This window comes from Sminthopsis crassicaudata, chromosome 6 (genome assembly GCF_048593235.1).
Source record: "Sminthopsis crassicaudata isolate SCR6 chromosome 6, ASM4859323v1, whole genome shotgun sequence".
Lineage (NCBI taxonomy): Eukaryota > Metazoa > Chordata > Mammalia > Dasyuromorphia > Dasyuridae > Sminthopsis > Sminthopsis crassicaudata.
Genome location: NC_133622.1, coordinates 1,507,913 through 1,526,152, shown reverse-complemented (window position 1 = coordinate 1,526,152; position 18,240 = coordinate 1,507,913). Strand labels below are relative to the sequence as shown.

Below are 18,240 nucleotides of genomic sequence, written 5' to 3'. Positions count from 1 at the left end.
TATTGTATACATTATTATTCTTTTTTTAAATTTTATTTTTTTATTAATTTTTATAATTATAACATTTTCTTTAACAGTACATATTCATAGGTAATTTTTTTTACAACATTATCCCTTGTACTCCCTTCTGTTCCGAGTTTTTCCCCTCCTTCCCTCCACCCTCTCCCCTAGATGGCAGGCATTCCCATACAGATTAAATATCTTATAGTATATCCTAGGTATAATATATTATACATTATACATCTGAATCTGCTCCCAATTCTCTGTCTCAGTTTACACACAACTTCCCAGATTTGTCTGAAATCATCCTTTCACAATTTCCTATAATGCCAAAATATCCTATTATGTTCGTAATTTGTCCAGCCATTTCCCAATGGCTGAAAATCCTCTTAACCAAAAGAAGATGCTTTAAGTATCTTACATCTGGGTCCTTTTCTTTCCTAAGATAGTAGATATCATTTAAAGATATCCCTGGTTGAAAGGTATATTACTATTCAATGACTTTTGGGGAATAGTGCCAAATTGCTTTGCAGAATGGCTTGACATCATCACATGAACATATCTGTTTGCCCACAGCCTCTCCAGTTTTCAGCATTGGTGTCTCCCTTGCTTCTCTTTTTCTTTATTTTTATCAACTTGAGGTTAAGAACCTTAGATTTCTTTAATTTACACTTCTCTGACTATTAATAATTTGCATCATTCTTTCATAAAATTGCTAGTACCTTGGATTTCTTCCTTTGAAAAGTACCTCTTTGTTACCTTTGATAATTTTATTGAGAAGTGACTCTTATTCTAATCTTTTCCTTATATATTTTGGATATGGGGCCTTTACCAGAAGGTCATTGAGATGGGGTACTTTCACAGTTTTTCTCTGGGCCCAAACTCAGCTTGTTTCATTGTTTTATCCATTTATATTATTAGGTATTTATCATTGTATTGTTTATTTTTATGCCTCAGTTTCTATTATGCTCAACTTAACATGTTCCTAATTCTAGTTTTTTTGACTCAGTACTCTCTCATTCTCTGTACATAATGTTTAAATTCTTTTCAACAAACCTCTCCAGCATATAATGTCTTATCACTCCAGGGATAACAATTCGTGGGTTAGCTTCCTAAATAATTTTCAGCCTGGCTTAAAAGGACTGATCCTGGCAATAGATAACTTTCCTCCTGATCCTTGGAGATTGTCTTTAGCCTAATCTTTACTTAATTTCCAATGTTTCTCGTTCCTTCTCACTCTGTCACTATGAAGGAGAAGCTAAAATTGATTAATCCTGTCCACACATTTCTTCCATTTGATTTTTTTCTTTTATCTCTTTTACCTTCTGTCTCTTCCTGTCACTTGCTTCAAAGTTCAATCACACATATAATTCTCAACTATATCTCTTCTAGGGCTGATAACTTTTAGACATTTTAAATATAATATCTATTTTATTCTTTCATTTGCAGCCTGCACACACTTGGATGCCATTTCACAATGATCAAGATCTTTACATTTTAATGAGTAGTCATTAGCTCTGGGTTTTTCCTCTACCTTCTAAGAGAAGATCTGAACATAAGTCATGGGGCTTAGCAAGAGAACTCTGTGCTGATCTTCATTATTATCTCAAAAGATCATGCAAACTGAAAAAATAAATTGGTCACGAAGATAAATTGACATGCTAAGGTGTGAACTATAATGTATGACATACTGCATTTGAAGTTAGAGATTCTATGCTGGAATCCTCCGATTCCTTCTGGCTAGTTGTATAACCTTGAGCTTAATTTCATCACTAAAAGTCTTGGGTTCATCTGTAAGATGGGTATAAAGATATCGATGGCACCTCCCTACTTTAGAGAGTAACTCTAAGGCTTAGAAGAGATGTTGCACGTGAAAGCACTTTAACTGCAAAGCACTTCATCATCATTAGTTGTTGGGATTATGGTTCTTGTCATGTCCTTTCCTGACAAATGGGCTCTGCCTGATGTCCCAGAAAGAGCAGCTTCTCTGACTCTTTCTTAGCTTATTCTCATACTTTGAGAAGCAACTGTGTCAGGATGCTGAGGTTCACTTTCTGTCTCTGACAGAAAGGATGTAGACTGGGCAACACATCTATCTCTCTGAGCCTCAGTTCTCTCACCTATAAATGAGAAATTTAACCTGATCAGGGCATCTTAATCTTGTTCCTTTCATGGACACTTCTCCAACCTGGTGAAACCTCTGGATCTCTCAGAATAACTTTTTAAAGCATGAATCAATAAAATATTGATCAATAAAATCAATAAAATATTTATGATTACATGTATATATAATATATGTATTGTGTAAATAAAATATTTTTTATATATTGACAAACTACTAGGTTAAAAACCCCTTGACTGTATCACATCTCAATTCCTTTTCATTTCCATGATTAATGATCTCTTACAATGCTGATGACAATATTTGACATACCTATCTCAGAGGGTTTTGGAACATAAAATATTCTTTCAGTTTTGACACAAAATAGAAATGTAAATTATTTTTCCATCATCATTCATCTTCAAACTTGGGTTTTAATTTTTAAGTTGAATTTTTATGTATATTAATATCTCAGGAAGACAGTCGGAAAATGAAAACACATCAGGCATGATTTATATAAATGATTTAGCACTAAAGTTGACAATGTACATTGGTGAGCATTGTACTAATGAAATTTCATGGGAGTCATTTATTTAAATCATTATAATGAAGTTTTTTTTCCTTTCAGTTTTGATATTAGCTTATGTCTGCATACCCTTCACCTGAAAAGCCTGCTACTCTTAGATAAGGACCTGAGGCAGGAACAACACATGGTAGGTGGAAGGTAATTGTTTTTAATGTATTTTTTATCTGAATATGAATGAGATTTTATTAGAAAATGTGAGGGCTTTACACATTGAAGAAGCAGAAATTGCTGTGGTGAGTTCCCTTTACCAGAAGGTCAAATGACTATTTTTCAAGTATTATATCTAAAGGAAATTCTCACTCAGGTATGGATATAATGGTCTGGGTGGCCCTTAAGTTGGTGTTAGCTGTTTGAATCTGTAGATATAACACTTTGTCTACAAAGTCTACTTTATTTATAAGAAGGATGGATGCCTTCCTCCATTAACACACTCCCTTGTCTGTTTATTATGTCTTTAGACATGAGGTGACTTTGCATTCTCCAAGAGTAAGACAGAGAACAGAACTAGTTCTAGTGGATCCTACCAGTCTGAAAAGACTTAGTGTCATGCCTGAGGGCCGTATAAGGAACATTGGAGCACAATAGAAAGCTCCATCAAGGAAGATTGTTCCTCAAGGAATCCCTTAGTTATGAGTCAGAATTTCTTTAGGATGCTGAATGCAAAGCTGTGCTGGGAGTAATTTGGATCTGCATAAGCAGAGAGTATGGTGCAAGTAAAGAAATCATGCGATCTTAAAATGTCAATATGTGTGATTTAATAGTAAGTCCTCCATCTAGATGGAAAAGTTTATATTTTATTCAAATCTCTTTATAGACATTTTTAATTTATGGAAAATAATTATCTTTTATACACATATGTGCTTTATTCTAAAATGATTTAGTGTAAGATAGGCTCTTCAAAACTTTAACTATGATTCCTGATGGGGAATAAAAATAGTAAAAAATAGAGTATCCTGATGAAAAAATATGACATTCTTTGAAAAGTCTAAAATATTATTACAAGACAAAGATTTGAAGGAAAACAGGCATTATAAATACAATTTTTCTTAAATGAATGTTTTATTGCTATTTTTATGTGTCTTCCGAGTCTGCAACAGTAAAATCTTGCCTTAAAAAAAAGACAAAACAAAATAAACAAAATCACTGACCATGCCTAGTATATGTTTAATTCCATACCCATGGTCTACTATACATTTGTCATTTTTACTTTTTTTGTTCTATTAGTCAATCTAATAGGTGTAAGGTGGTACTTCAGAAACATTTTAATTTACTTTACTTTAATTGATATTTTAGAATATTTTTCATGTGTTTATAGATAACTTTGATTTCTTCTTCTGAAACTGCTTTTTCATATCTTTTAATTGACAAATGACTTTTTTTCTTGTAAATCCAACTTTGTTCTCTATATATTCAAGAAACAAGGCCTTTATCAGAGAAACTTGCTGTTAAAAAAAGTTTTCCCACTTTCCTGTTTTCCTTCTAGTCTTGGGTGCATTGATTTTGTTTGTGCAAACCTTTTTAAATTTGACATAATCAAGGTTATCCATTTTATATGATGTGTTATCCTTTGTTTGATCATAAATTCTTCCTTTATCCATAAATTCAGCAGACAATATTTTCCATGCTTCCCTACTTTGCTTATTATATTTCCTTTTGTTTAAATGACACATCCATTTTGACCTTTTCTTAGTATATGAGGTGAATGTTGGTTTGTACTTAAGTTTCTACCATAATATTTTTCCAGTTTTTCCAGAAATTTTTGTCAAATAGTGAATTTTTTGTCCTCAAAATCTTGGATCTTTGGGTTTGTTAAGTACTAAATTACTGTAATTATTTATTGTAGCCTATTGTATATCTACTGAACTCCTAAATGTTTCTTAGTCAATACTTGATTATTTGGATTATTACTACTTTATAATGTAGTTTGAGATATGTCTGATATGTCTAGCCTATCTTAACTTTTTTCATCGATTTCCTTGTTATTTTTTACCTTTTGTTTTTCCAAATTAATTGTTATTTTCCTAGCTCTATAAAATAATTTTTGACAATTTGATGTTTTAATTCTATGCCATATGATAACTTCTAGGACCAGTACTCTAATATCCTACAATGTTTTCCTTTAAAAAATATCCAGTGATATTACTTCAAAGATAGGTAAAAACCAGTCTTGCATTATTGCTTCTTTTCTTTTGATAGATGTTAATCCAGATACTCAAAATGTCCCTAAGTGATAGTCTTCCAAAGAAGAAAGCTGGTGATGACTTGTGTCAAAAGATCATTTCAAAACAAGAAATGGTAAGAGCTACATTTTATGGGTCACAAAAATGTTTTCATAAGACTCGCATGGTTCTCATTTTAGTCAGCAAACATAGAGTTGGTGATAACAAAATGTGCTCTCAAAATGAATGTATATTTCAGACCTTTTTAAGTGATCTATTTAAATCATAAAGAATTTTTTGATTATATAGTTTGTAAAATATCAGTGACTCTTAAAAAGATCATCAATAATAGGTGATTAATAATAGTTCCAGAATCCAAGTAACTTGAGTTCTAAACCTGACTTGGGTACTTCCAAGTCCTTTAAATTTTCTAGGACAGTTTCCTCATTTTAAAAATCAGGGGACTGGACTGCATTCTCAAGTTCCTTCTAGCTTTAAATCTATGATATTGATTATCCTATTCATTCTATTAATATTGTAACCTAGTCCTCTTTCATCATCTCCAGGATATAAGTTGTTATTTTAATCTTAGCTGATGTTTTTCTTTTTAAATTTTATGTCCAGCCTTGTGAGCAGTCCAATTAGCCGGGTGATACAATAGATACAGCACTGGGCTTGGAGTCATGAAGACCTGATTCCAAATAAGGCCTTTCTAGCTGTAATTCTGGTCATCTTGCTTGGTCTTTCTCAATGTCATCATCTTGAAAGGGGACATAATATCATTTATCTCATAGGGTTGTTGTGACAATCAAATGAAATATCTATCAAGAGCTATGTAAACCTTACAGTGCTCCATAAATTCTGACAAGATTAGCAGGCCCCTTGTAAAAAAGATTCTTTAAAAAATGTCTGGGGGAACTTAGGGGTTAAGTAACCTCTTCAATGTCCCCAGCCCATCCAAGTCTTCCTCATTCATATCTCAACAAACTTTAAAATATTAATTTTTATAATTATATGATTTGCTTTGTAAAATATCATTTTAAAACAAGCAAGAATTTTAGAAATTTTGCACATTTCCCACTGTTGCTGGGGATGAATTACCTACTAAATGGTGCTCATAAGGCAACGGAAAATGGTCAGGAGAGATATCACTGGACTTGGGGGGGTGTGGTGCTTTTGAGAGGCTCAAGTCCTCCCACTGGCATTTCGGAGCTCTCTGATCTTAGCCTAAATGCACTTCACCTTTCTGACTGAGAAAGTCTTCATTCCTAAGATAGTATACTCAAAGCTTTCACCTAAAACTGTCCTAAAGAAAATGCATTGGAAATTCTGTCAATGGGAATTGCTATTAATCTATATGGACAATTTATGGGAAGGCAAATACAAGAATCTCTCAAGACAACAAGGTGCGGAGGGGTTAAAGTGAACATTCATAGTAGGGCATCCTTCACCGATGAAAACACTGGTCCAGCAAAAGGAAGCATCTCAATAAGAGGAAAAAAAAAGAAATAACGGTCTATTGGTACTTGTAATGCCCTCTTTCTTGATTTCCTATTCATTTTTTTGACAAATGCCAAACTTTTATCCATGATTTTTATTCTTTAATTAAAGTCTGTAGGAAAGTTGCATGTGTATGTGTGTGTGTATAGATCTTGTTCCCTTAAAAATGTTAACTAAAAAAAGCAACCATTAATTTTAAAATATTTAGAATCATGAAATTATAACAATATAAACATAACCAAGAGAATGTTACACTAACTAGTTCTAGCAGTAATAATAATGCCTTTTCCCCCTCCCTGATTTTTTTTTCTTTCTTCCCTGAACCTACATTTGGTTGTATCCAGTAGGTGCTCAATAAATAGAATGGTATATGGTGAGTTGTATCATGAACCATATTACCAACAATAATTCCTGTGGAAGAAATGACATTAAATTCATCAATAATGATGTGCATGATCAGTAAGGAGGTGACCAAGTCATTCCATGAGTGTGAGGAAAAATGGATGGGTAGCTTGAGTGTGCTCCTCATTTCCATGAAACAATAAACATTCAGAGGAATAAGAAAGGAGTTAAAAATGAAAGGGATGAAGTCCACATCGTATGAAGATTTTGTACAGACACCTACTGCATTCCAAAGGCTATGCATGTGATTTTTTAAACAATAATATTTGAACCTTATAATGACCTTGTGCAGTAGGTGTTATTATTATCTCTGTTTTATAATTGAAGAAACTGAGGCAAACAGAAGCTAGATGACTTAACTAATATAATACAGATAGGGAGATTTGAGATTGGATTTGAACTTGGTTCTTCCTGATTCCTGGTTTAATCCTTTATCTATTGCATTGCCTAGCTGCCTCAACTAGGGAAAAAATAGCCATATGGATCAGGACTTTGGTGGGGACTGCATATGAAAGCAAATAAAAGGCATTCCGCGACCCAATACCAATATTTTTTTAACTTCTATAAAGGCTCCCACCTCATCATATAAATTCAATTTAGGGATTTCAGAGATACAAAGAATTATAAGATATAATTCCTGCCCTCCTGGGGCTTCCAGTCTAACTGTTAAAAAATAGCAAGAGAAGGACAAAGTGCTGTAAGAGGTTTAAGGAAGAGTGTATTCATAATCAAACATAGCTATGGACACACTCCTAGTGGCCACAGCCACTGGCTTTTACCTCTATTTATAGAAGTGAAAAATATTTTTATATTTAATGAGTAGAATTTCATGTAAAGGATCTCTCAGTATCCTCACAACAATTCTAGGAAGTAGAAATTATACGTACTTTTATCCCTATTTTCCAGGTAAAGAAACTGAAGCTTTTCAATATTTAATACATTCTACAAGGCCACACAGTAAATACCCTAGATTTGGAAAGATCTTGTTTAAATTGTCTTAAGAAGGGGGTTCGAATCTCATGTCCCCGGCCCCATTAGACTGAGCTCCCTGAGGGCAGCAACATCCTTTGGGCTCATTTTGTATCCCCAGTACTTAGCCCAGTACCTGGCACCTTGTAGGCATTTAAGAAATGTTTGTTCCTTGTTGCTAATGGCTAGCTCTCCTCTCTTGCCCTAAGTTTTCTTATCTGTAAAAAGAGTGAATTAGGCTAGGTAATGTCCAAGCTCTCTTCCATTTCTAAAGCCTGTGTGAAATGAATGCCTCCTTATATGTACCATGAGGATGACATTGCTTGCATCCATGTCAGAGGATTTTTATGAGATAAAATTTTTTAAGCCTTAAAATGCCATAGGGGCATGAGTGATGATTAAGAAAATCTAAACCTATGGGGCATTTTAATCAAAAATGAACAAATAGCTTTTCTGTTGCAGCTACAATTATGGGAGAAATATTTATGTCTGATATTTAATATGCTGTTATTGGAGTAAAGATGTTTTTGTTTAATTTATGGTAATTTTTTTCAGAATTTTGAAGAATTAGAAAAACAAATTCAGTCCAAATTATCAAACACGGAGATGATGGGTGCTGATAGTTCTGAATATTCCACTCTGGAAGATATTGAAAGAAAAGAGAGAGAATACTCAGAACACATAATACATCATGTATGTACAACATTATTTTATTTCATTTGCAATGCTTACAATATTGGAAAAAACATTTCTCCCCCTCCCCCTGGACAATTAAATCAATTAAATAAAAAGGACTGAGCTTGAAAGCTTATTAGATACATTCCTTCACTTTAGGCACTTATTTTCTGGTTTTTAAAGGTAAGTAGTAGAAAAGGTATAATTAACATTCACAGACAGAGAATTTGTTTAAGTTTCTGTCCTTGATGAGAATCTCAGAATGCTCTTTTGTAATTCAAACTAGAAGTTATTGGACCGTTTCCTGACAATCCAGCCTCCTCACTTGGATAGAGAAAATTCCATCTGGGAACTTTATGTCCCATAGGCCCTTCTTAGAAGCTACCTTTGATGTGAGGTTGGGAAATGGGCATAAGAGGGACAGTGCTCTAGGGCAAATTAGGTAGTGGAAAGAGAATTGGAGTCAGAATTTAGAAAATTCTGTTCAAATTCAGAGTTTGCTACTTATCTATTTAATCTGTAATCCATGCCTGGACTGGCAGGATCGTGACCTGTAGGATCTCCCAGGGAAAGACTACCAGACATCACATGGACAGAGAAGGAAAACAAATATTCATAGAGTACCTCCTATGATCAAGTACTCTGCCAAGTGCTATTTTACAATTATTATCTTATTTGATGTTCCCAACAACCCTGTGAGGTAGGAGTTATTATTCCTTACTTTACAGTTGAGGAAACTGAGGCAAACAGAGGTTAGGTGATCTATGCAGGATTGATGAGGTTAATGGCAGCCTTATGGTAGGTGAAGGTTCTTCATAAATGAATTCATGAAACCCCATATTATTAATTGGCAAAAATGAAAGTTTGTTATCGGATAGGAAGCCAGTTTTGGCAAGAGACTGACTTCTATAGTGGCAAAGTCCTATTAGGGAAATGGAGGCTAACATTGAGAAGAGAATGCCTTCTCATTGAACAGGGTTCTAGCAAGCTGCTTTGGACCTTCTGCAAGAAGTGAGTTTAGAAACTGCCCTTTAAAAGGAGTAAATGGATGCTTCAGGTTAAAAAGGAAGCCAAGGTTCCCAGGCTTAGATGCTTATCAGTTTTCAGCCCAGATCTTCTATTGGAATTAAAACACTTCAAAGGGGTGCTTTTTGGCCAGGGTTTCTAATTGCATAAAAAGCTCTGGCATCCCCAAAAGATAACTCATCTGGGTGGATATGCCTTCCCCAGGAGTGGCTAAGACTCTGAAAGGGATAACAAATCAAAAGGAAATACAGATTCAGAGTGATAATCTTAAAGGGAAGACATTTTCAGTAAAGGGAACAGTTTTCTCCCCCTTCAGGATCACATAGCTAATATAAGTATCTAAGTTCAGATTTGAACTTGAGTTTTTCTGACACCAATCTCAGCATTCTCTTCATGTGCCACTTAGTTTGTGTGTGTGTGTGTGTGTGTGTGTGTGAGAGAGAGAGAGAGAGAGAGAGAGAGAGAGAGAGAGAGAGAGAGAGAGAGAGAGAGAGAGAGAAACAGAGAGACAAAGAAAGAGAGGTAAAGAGAAAGACACACAGAGGTACAGAGGTAGAGACAGAGACAGACAGACAGACACACACACACAGAGACACACACACACGCAGAGACACACACACACACAGACACACACACACACACAGAGAGAGACAGAGAGAGCAAGGAAAAGCTAGAGGAGAAGCAGAAACTTGGGAAGCTTAGCATAGAGTGTTATCTTCAAATTGGAATCCCAGCTTACACCAACAAGCCAAATGACCTTGGATAAGACACTTCACCATTCTTTACCTCACTTTCTTCCTTGGAAATAGTCAAAAATATGACAGAGGTCTGTTCCAACTTGGAAATTCACTAATGAACAATGGTCTGTCCAGGCTCTCACACCATTACTTTGTATGCATGATTTGAAGTAAAGTTGGCAATTACCAATCCATGACTGGTATAATGGGTGTAATTGGGCTCTTTGTTCCATGAAAATCTTTACAAAGCTAAAAACCTGGCTTCAGCCCTGCCACAGTTTGCCATCTATTAGACAGAATTAATAACTGGTGTTGAGAGTTCACTTTGTGTTAAATACACTATTTCCCTCCCTTTAGTTGCTCACCTCCAGCGATCATAAATAGTCATAATCATAGTATAAATGAAGCATCAGATAATGATGATAATTGCAGTTTTCTTAATGAATAGTTTTTTGTCTTCCATTTCTGTTTTTCTGTTTTGAAATAGGCTTCAAATAGAATATGGAGTTTGATATGTGTGGGTGATTAGTTTTGGGTTCAATGACTGCTAAGTTAGGACTTTTGTGATTAAAAGAGTTGAAGATCCTTAGTTCAGCTGAAGCATAAGAGAAGATGTGTACTATTGAACCTTTCCTTTTCTATCAGGACTTAGAACATAGTTATGCAAGGGTGCAATAACTGCCACTTGACTTTAAATGAATCAACGATGCAAAATAACAAAAAAAGTTATAGTGATGAATGGAACTCAACTGTCCAGGGCAAAGGAACATACCATGGGCAGCCCATGGTATGGAAGATTGCACTCAGTTCTGGTGGGAGATTTAGTGCAATGACAATCTAGAAGATGTCCACAGAATAAATGGATATTGATGCCATGGCAACCAAGTTTTAGGCAAAGGAACTGAAAATGGACATTCAGAAGTCTTGGAGAATCAGGGAAAGAGTACATGGTCATTGCCATCCAAGAAGTAAATGGATACTGGGTAACAAGGATTTAGATCTACTTTGATCCAGAACTAATACCAGTAAGGGATAAGAAGAAAATTTTGGTTCAGTGGAGGAGCTGTCCATCTGTAAGATTGATCTAACAGAATAATTGCTGCCTTGAGAACTAGCACTGCTAGATTTGAACCACTGATCCACTAAATAGAAGCTATATTCAATGCAACATATTCTAGAGTCGTCAAAATATTTAGCCTATTCCTAAAACTGCATTTAGCTTACGTTGATATAGCAACTTGTAGTTCTCTGATATCCTTGTGCCTTTGTTCTTTGCAGATGACTTGTTACATCATATCCAACTCTTGGTGATTACCCTTGTGATTTTCTTAGTTCAGTCTTCCTGGAGTGGTTTGCTGTTTCTTTCTCCAGTTCATTTTATAAATGAGGGAACTGAGGCATACAGGATTAAGTGACTTGCCTAAGATGACACAGCTAGAAAGTATCTGAAGCCATTTTTGAACTCAAAAAGAAGATTCTTTCTGACTCCAGGTCCTGAGCTCTGCCCATTAGGCCACTTAGTCAGCCCCATGGTTTCCTGGAACATTTTAAAAGCCCAGTCCTTCAAAACTTTCCTATAAAATTGATCTTTCATAGGTCATGAATAAATTCATTTCTAATTCAAATGAATGCTTGGCAAGCAGAGTATTTTGTAGTTGAACTTTTCAACTCTGTTCCCCCCAAAATAAAGTGATCTTTTCTAATCTGTCACAAAGCCTCAAATTTAGCTTTTAGTTCTTTTTTTCATTCCTTCTTTATAATTTACAAATGGGTTGATCACCAAATATTTTATCAAATGATCTAACATTTATTGTAATAAATGATATCACACAGTTTTGTAGCCCTTAGAAGCTTCCAAAATGCACTTTGGAAAGCTACCTTTGAAGTAGATAGTACAAGAATTCTTATCATCATGTTATGGAAAGAAGAGCTGAGACTGGAAGAAGTTAAGAGGCTAGGGTCACATGGCTCATAAGAGCAGACGCTGGCCCTCAGAGCCAAATCTCTAGACTTCTTCCTTTCCACCTTCTTATACTTTCATTCTGGAGACCAGACTGAAAGATTTCTTTTGATAACTATCATCACAAAACTGTTATTGCTACCAAATTAATCTGGAATTAGACAGCATCTTAGATTGCTTTTTTTTTTTTTGCATCTTCTTAGCAATATTCTTATATCCTCAGTCATTTGATAATATCAACCCAAATCAGTGAAGTGTAAAAAATGTTGTTAGACTAATTACCATCTATGTTGTCAGAAAATAAAATTCATGATACATCCTAGAGAGGATGTGGAAAAACTGGGACACTAATACATTATTAGTGGAGTTGTAAACTAATTCATCCATTCTGGAGAGCAATATGGGACTATGCCGAAAGGGCTGTGTATACCCTTTGAACCAACAGTGTCTCCACTGGGCTTATATCCCAAAGATATCATAAAGGAGGAAAAGGGACCCACATGTGCAAAAGTGTTTGTGGCATCCCTTTTCGTAGTGTCAAGAAACTGGAAACTAAGTGGATGCCCATCAATTGGAAAATGGCAAAATAAGTTATAGTATATGAAAGTGATGGAATATTATTTTTCTAAAAGAAATGATCAGCAGGATGGTTTTAGAATGGCTTGAAGAGATTTACATGAACTGATGCTAAGTGAAGTGAGCAGAACCAGGAGAAAAATTATATGATAATCAATTAAATAATTAAATAAAAATATGATAATCAATTGTGATGGACTTGGCTCTTTTCAACAATAAGGTGATTCAGGCCAATTCTGATAGACATGATGGAGAGAGCCATTTGCATCTAGAGAAAGGACTATGGGGACTTAATGTGGATCAAACCATAGTATTTTCACCTTTTTTGTTGTTATTCTTTGCTAATTTGATTTTTTCCTCTCATTTTTTCCCTTTTTGATCTGATTTTTTTGTGTGTGTGCAACATGATAAACATGAAAATGTTTAGAAGAATTCCAGTGGAGAGGAAGGGAGAACAATATGGAACATAAGTTTTTTCAAGGTTAAATTTTAAAAACTATCTTTGTGTATATTTTGAAAAATAAAAAAGCTATTATTTAAAAAAAAAAGAAAAAGAATTTCAAGTTTTATTCCAGAGATTTTTTCTGGCCAATTTTGGTTGTTCTTAAGTCAAAAATATTTATTAAGTGCATATTGTGTTCCACAGCAGAAGTTTTGTCTGCGAAATTATTTTCAAAAACATTTTAATAACTGCATTTCAATAACTGTAGAGAACAAGTGATCCAGGCATCTCCACCAAATTTTACAGGATAGGCAAGCAAGCCTCCCCAAAGTATCAGGATGCTCTGAAGAGCAAATAAGAGGTATTCTGGGAAGCAACATCTGTGGAGATTCAGCCTCGAAATTGCCCCTGATGGAAGACTCAGAAATAACGTTCTTGCCACCACATGCTCCTTGGCCCAATCATGTGGCTCAGTGTAAACGGAGATGTTTTTGTCAATGGAAGTGACTTCAAGAAGAAGCATTTCCATTTGCTTTGCTGCTGCCTCGAAGGACTATAGGACCTTTCCATCTGGCTTTTTCCATTTATGTTATTGTCCCCATCAGAATAAAAGTTCCCTGAAGATTAGTAGTGCTCATGGTACTTACACTTAATATGATGACTTCTACATTGGAATTCCTTTAAAATGGGTTTTTCATTGATTCCTTCATTTTATGCATTAGTCTCCCTTGTGTTTCTAGGTATTTTACTCGGTTTAAAAAGTCATTCTGAGAAGGAATCATATTGCCTTATGATATATTGTATCCATTTCATTAATGGGCTTTATTTACTTAAGATTTTTAATATCTAAAACTCTGTCTCCCCTTGTATTCAGGGTCCAGACCTAATCTGAGGAGATCTGGCCTAGGTTTGTTGGGCAATTGCCATACGTTGTTCCATAAACCAAATATACTCAGAACGTCAAGTCTTTGTTTTTTCAGTCATTTTATCTTTTATCCAGCACATAATGAAGGTGTGAACACAAATAACCCTGACTCTAAACATAAGATAATTGGAAGAGAGAACCCTATTTATTGTTCAAGACTGAGTAGCACAGTAGAAGTCATATTGCCAAACTCACTTTATAGATGAAAAAACTGGAGGCACACACAGGTTGTGGATCTTCCACACAAGTAGCAAGTGAGAGGGGTGGGATTTCGACCAATGAAACATATCCTGACTTAAATCCACTGTAATGTCTCTCAGTTTCAAATCTAAGGCACAAACTGGGAACAGTAAATAAATATAAAATAGTTTGTCAGCTGTAATGCAGAAGTTAATGAAACAGTTCCAGTGAGGGAAAGAACTCTGGGAGATGACTATGAACCACGACATAGAATGCCCATCCTTCTATTTTTTTCTGCCTGCATTTTGGATTTCCCTCACAGATTAATTGTAAACTATTTCAAAGAACGATTCTTTTTGTGCAGCAAAATAACTGTATGGACATGTATACATATATTGGATTTAACTTATACTTTAACATATTTAACAGGTATTGGTCAACCTGCCATCTGGAGGAAGGGGTAAGGGAAAGGAGGGGAAAAGTTGGAACAAAAGGTTTTGCAACTGTCAATGCTGAAAAATTACCTATGCATGTATCTGGTAAATAAAAAGCTATAATAAAAAAGAAAAAAGAAATAATTCCTGTGAACTTTGAGCCGCTAGCTGATGTCTGTACTTGTTCCTTTCAGATCAGTATGTTTCCTTAAGCTCTCAATTAATTTGAATACTTAAACTGTGTTTACTGTAATCCTTCCTATCCTTATCATAAATCTCCTCATCTTCTGAAAAGATGCTTTAAAGCTGAATGATAGAGTAGTAGAAAGCCGGGAGTAGGGTGGAATTCTGTACAAAATGAAGCAAATTAATCAGTGTAGAATTGTAGATATTTTCAGGTTGTATTGTATAAAGAATGTCTGAAAACTCTTCAAAGATATCCCCTATACCCAATCATCACTTGGCTATGTCATCTTCATTTCACAGATGGAAGCCTTCTGGAACCAAATGGAAAAAACCCAGTTATTTCTCCTAGACCAATTGAAATGTATGAGTGCCAAAGTGGGGCAGATCATGCAGAATCTGACTGAAGGAAGGATCACAGCAGAGGCGTTGTTAAGTGCCTCTCAGGACTTGCAGACCCTGGTAAGTAGAAAGAGCTCAGAAGAGGAGGGAGGTGCCAGGAGATCAGAGACGTGTTCCCACCCACCTGAGTGTGTTGTTTTCTTTTAGAAGGATGTCTCTGAGCTGTGGCTGGGTGACTTGAGGCATGAGAATGTAATGGAAGAAGAAGAAATGGCAGGCATGAGTTATTCAGGAAAATGGGGAAATTTATGTGACCTAAGGAAGACAGAAAATGGCAGAAGCTGGTGTGCTTTCCACAATACAGGAGCTCTATAATAACAAATGGAAAAAAAAACACCTGAAGGAAGCAAAATCCTTAATGATTACAAAAAATGACTATTAATTCCAGAGTACAAGAAACATATCTGGAAAGAGTCAGAAGTCTAATTGCACCTAATATTAAGTAAATTGCCAGATGATGTCACCCTTATTGATTGTTTCTGCTTTGCTGTGAGATATTTTATTTATTTATTTTCATTTGTGAAGATCAAATAAGACATTTTAATAGTTTCCCTCAATAATACGTAAAATTAATTTTAACATTCATTTTTAAAAATTGAGTTCGAATTTTTTCCTTCCTTCCCCCCAACTCTGTGAGAGATTTTAAAATGGATTCCTCACATATAAAATCTTTCCAAGCACAGGGTTTCCATGGCCTTTAGAGGCAGAGTTATTGGCAGGTGCCACTCACAACGGGAGAAGCTAATGATGGCACTAGTCCTCTGTGCCAATGTATCTACAGAGACTTGGAGGGATAGGCTGCCGTTGAGAAATTGCAAAGATCTTTTCATGACCTCAACTTTCTCCTAGAAACAAAAGACCATATTTGATTACAAAATACTACTGGTGTTTCTGTATGACAAGGATGTAGGAATATTATTTAGAAGGCAAAAAGATTCATCATGGGGTGTGAGCAGGATAAAACCTAATACCAAGGAAGAATAACAAAAAAGAATAAAAGATAGTATCAGAAAAACATAGAATGATGGGAAGAAAAGATGGGCTGATTATGTGGCAATGTTGAGGGATGATAGAGAGGTGAGTTTTTCAATAATGTCTAAAAGATAGCAGGAAAAATGAGGATGCCCTCCAGTACATTGTATGGGTCCCTTGGGTGAGATTATTTTCATAAAACCAACTTTTACTTTTGTTTATTAGTTCAATAGTTTTCTTGCTTTCACTTTTATTAAGGGTCCTTGGAAAGCATTTAGTCCAAATTTCTCATTTTACAAGCTGGGAAACTGAGGTTTCGAGCGATAGAGGAATTTACCCAAGGTCACAAGAGTAGTTAGTGGCAGGGCCAGGATTTGAATGTATATTCCATGGCTCCAAATCCATTGTTCTTTCCACTGTCTCTGTAATGAGTCACTGCATTGATCAAAGATATGAAATGTTTCATATTTGAATTTTCACATGAGTTTTTTTGGTTCTTCTTACTTGATTTAGCATCATTTCATTCAGGTCTTTCCAAGTTTCTCTGAATTCTTCCTATTTATCATTTCATAAAATTCAGTAATATTCAATAACATTCATATATTTCTATTCATTAAGTGGCTCCCTTCCTTCTTTGCCCATCTACTTTCCTTCTAGCTCTTTGTTACTTCCAAAAACCTTCTATAAATATTTTGCACATATGGAATGTGCATCACCTTCCTTCCCTCACAATGCACATTGGTCACCTCAGGCTGCCTCTCCTACCTCTGAGCCTTGGTTCATCCTGTTCCCTCAGCCTGCAATGCTGTTTCCTATTTTGCTACTGAATTCATGGCCGCTTTTTTGAGACCACCAGAAACGCCCCCTCTGCGAAGTGCACACTGACCTGAGGGTCTGCAGGAGACAATAGCAGTGTAGATCAAGCAACAGTCTAGGAGTTGGAATCTTAGCTTGGCCAGATTCACACAGACAGAGCAGACTGGTTCAGATACTTGGTTGTGGTTTCTCCTTGAGTCCTGCCAAGGGATAGAATTCTATAACCCTACGATCCTTTTAGACTTCATAGAATACTTTTCCTTCCACCATACTATTGTACTGTAAGGTAGTATCATATAAGTATTATGTAAGGTAGTATTATATGTTATGATTTCTTTTGTCTATTTCATAATGCTGTATGAAGCTTCTTGGGGTTAAAAGCCATGTTTTAATTAAACTCCGTATCCCACTCAACAGATAGTAAGTACTGTGCTCGGCACACCGCAGGATAGTTTCTGTAAATTGTAGTGATTGCTTTAAGCATTTCAGATATGTGCAGATTAGATGCCAAAAAATGATCATCAGTAACTTACACATCCCTAATACTTTAAAGTTTGCAAAAATGCTTTAATATAGCATATCATTTCATCCTATGCTATGCCTATTTTATAGATAAAGAAAAATTGAAGATGAGAAAAGTCTCATAGCTAGTAAAATTTTGAGTTGGGATTTGAACCCAGATCTTCCAACTCCCAATTCCAGATGTGATTTTGTCAAGTTACCCCTCAAAGTTATCTCTTAAACATTTTTGTTCAATTTCATGGGAGATATGTTATTATATATACATATGTATATATATATATATATGCTTATTTATTCATACATTAATTTACTTATGTAAATTTTTATTTTTTAAATTTTATTATTTAATTTTTTTATTTATTTTAAAGGCTTTTATCTATCTATTTCTAGGACCTTCAAGAGAGAACAGTTGGTTTGGAATATATGGCTAAAATGATCAACTCCTTAAAATTACAAATTCAGGAAGAGACCAAGTGTTGGTTGATGGTGATTTCCCGAGCACTAGACTCATTAACCATTGCAGGAAAACTCTCTGTAAGACAGAAGGAAGAGCTGCTAACACAACTGCACAAAGCTTTCTGGGAAGAAGCAGAGCACTATAATAGTGGTAGGTGGCTCAGATTTGTCTGGTCTCTGAAATGGTGATTATTTTGTTCTGATAAAAATATGAACA

The 18,240-nt window shown here is 35.2% G+C and overlaps 1 protein-coding gene across 3 annotated transcripts in view; it reads left to right on the top strand.

Annotated features, from left to right (window-relative positions):
• Positions 1-18,240, top strand: part of EVC (EvC ciliary complex subunit 1) — a 107,551-nt gene that overhangs the window by 25,252 nt on the left and 64,059 nt on the right. For all 3 annotated transcript variants that reach the window (XM_074274144.1, XM_074274143.1, XM_074274142.1), the window contains exons 5-9: positions 2,730-2,814; positions 4,884-4,982; positions 8,273-8,410; positions 15,159-15,317; positions 17,958-18,174. In XM_074274144.1, the coding sequence (XP_074130245.1) occupies positions 2,730-2,814; positions 4,884-4,982; positions 8,273-8,410; positions 15,159-15,317; positions 17,958-18,174 (698 nt within the window). The remainder of the gene's footprint in view (positions 1-2,729; positions 2,815-4,883; positions 4,983-8,272; positions 8,411-15,158; positions 15,318-17,957; positions 18,175-18,240) is intronic.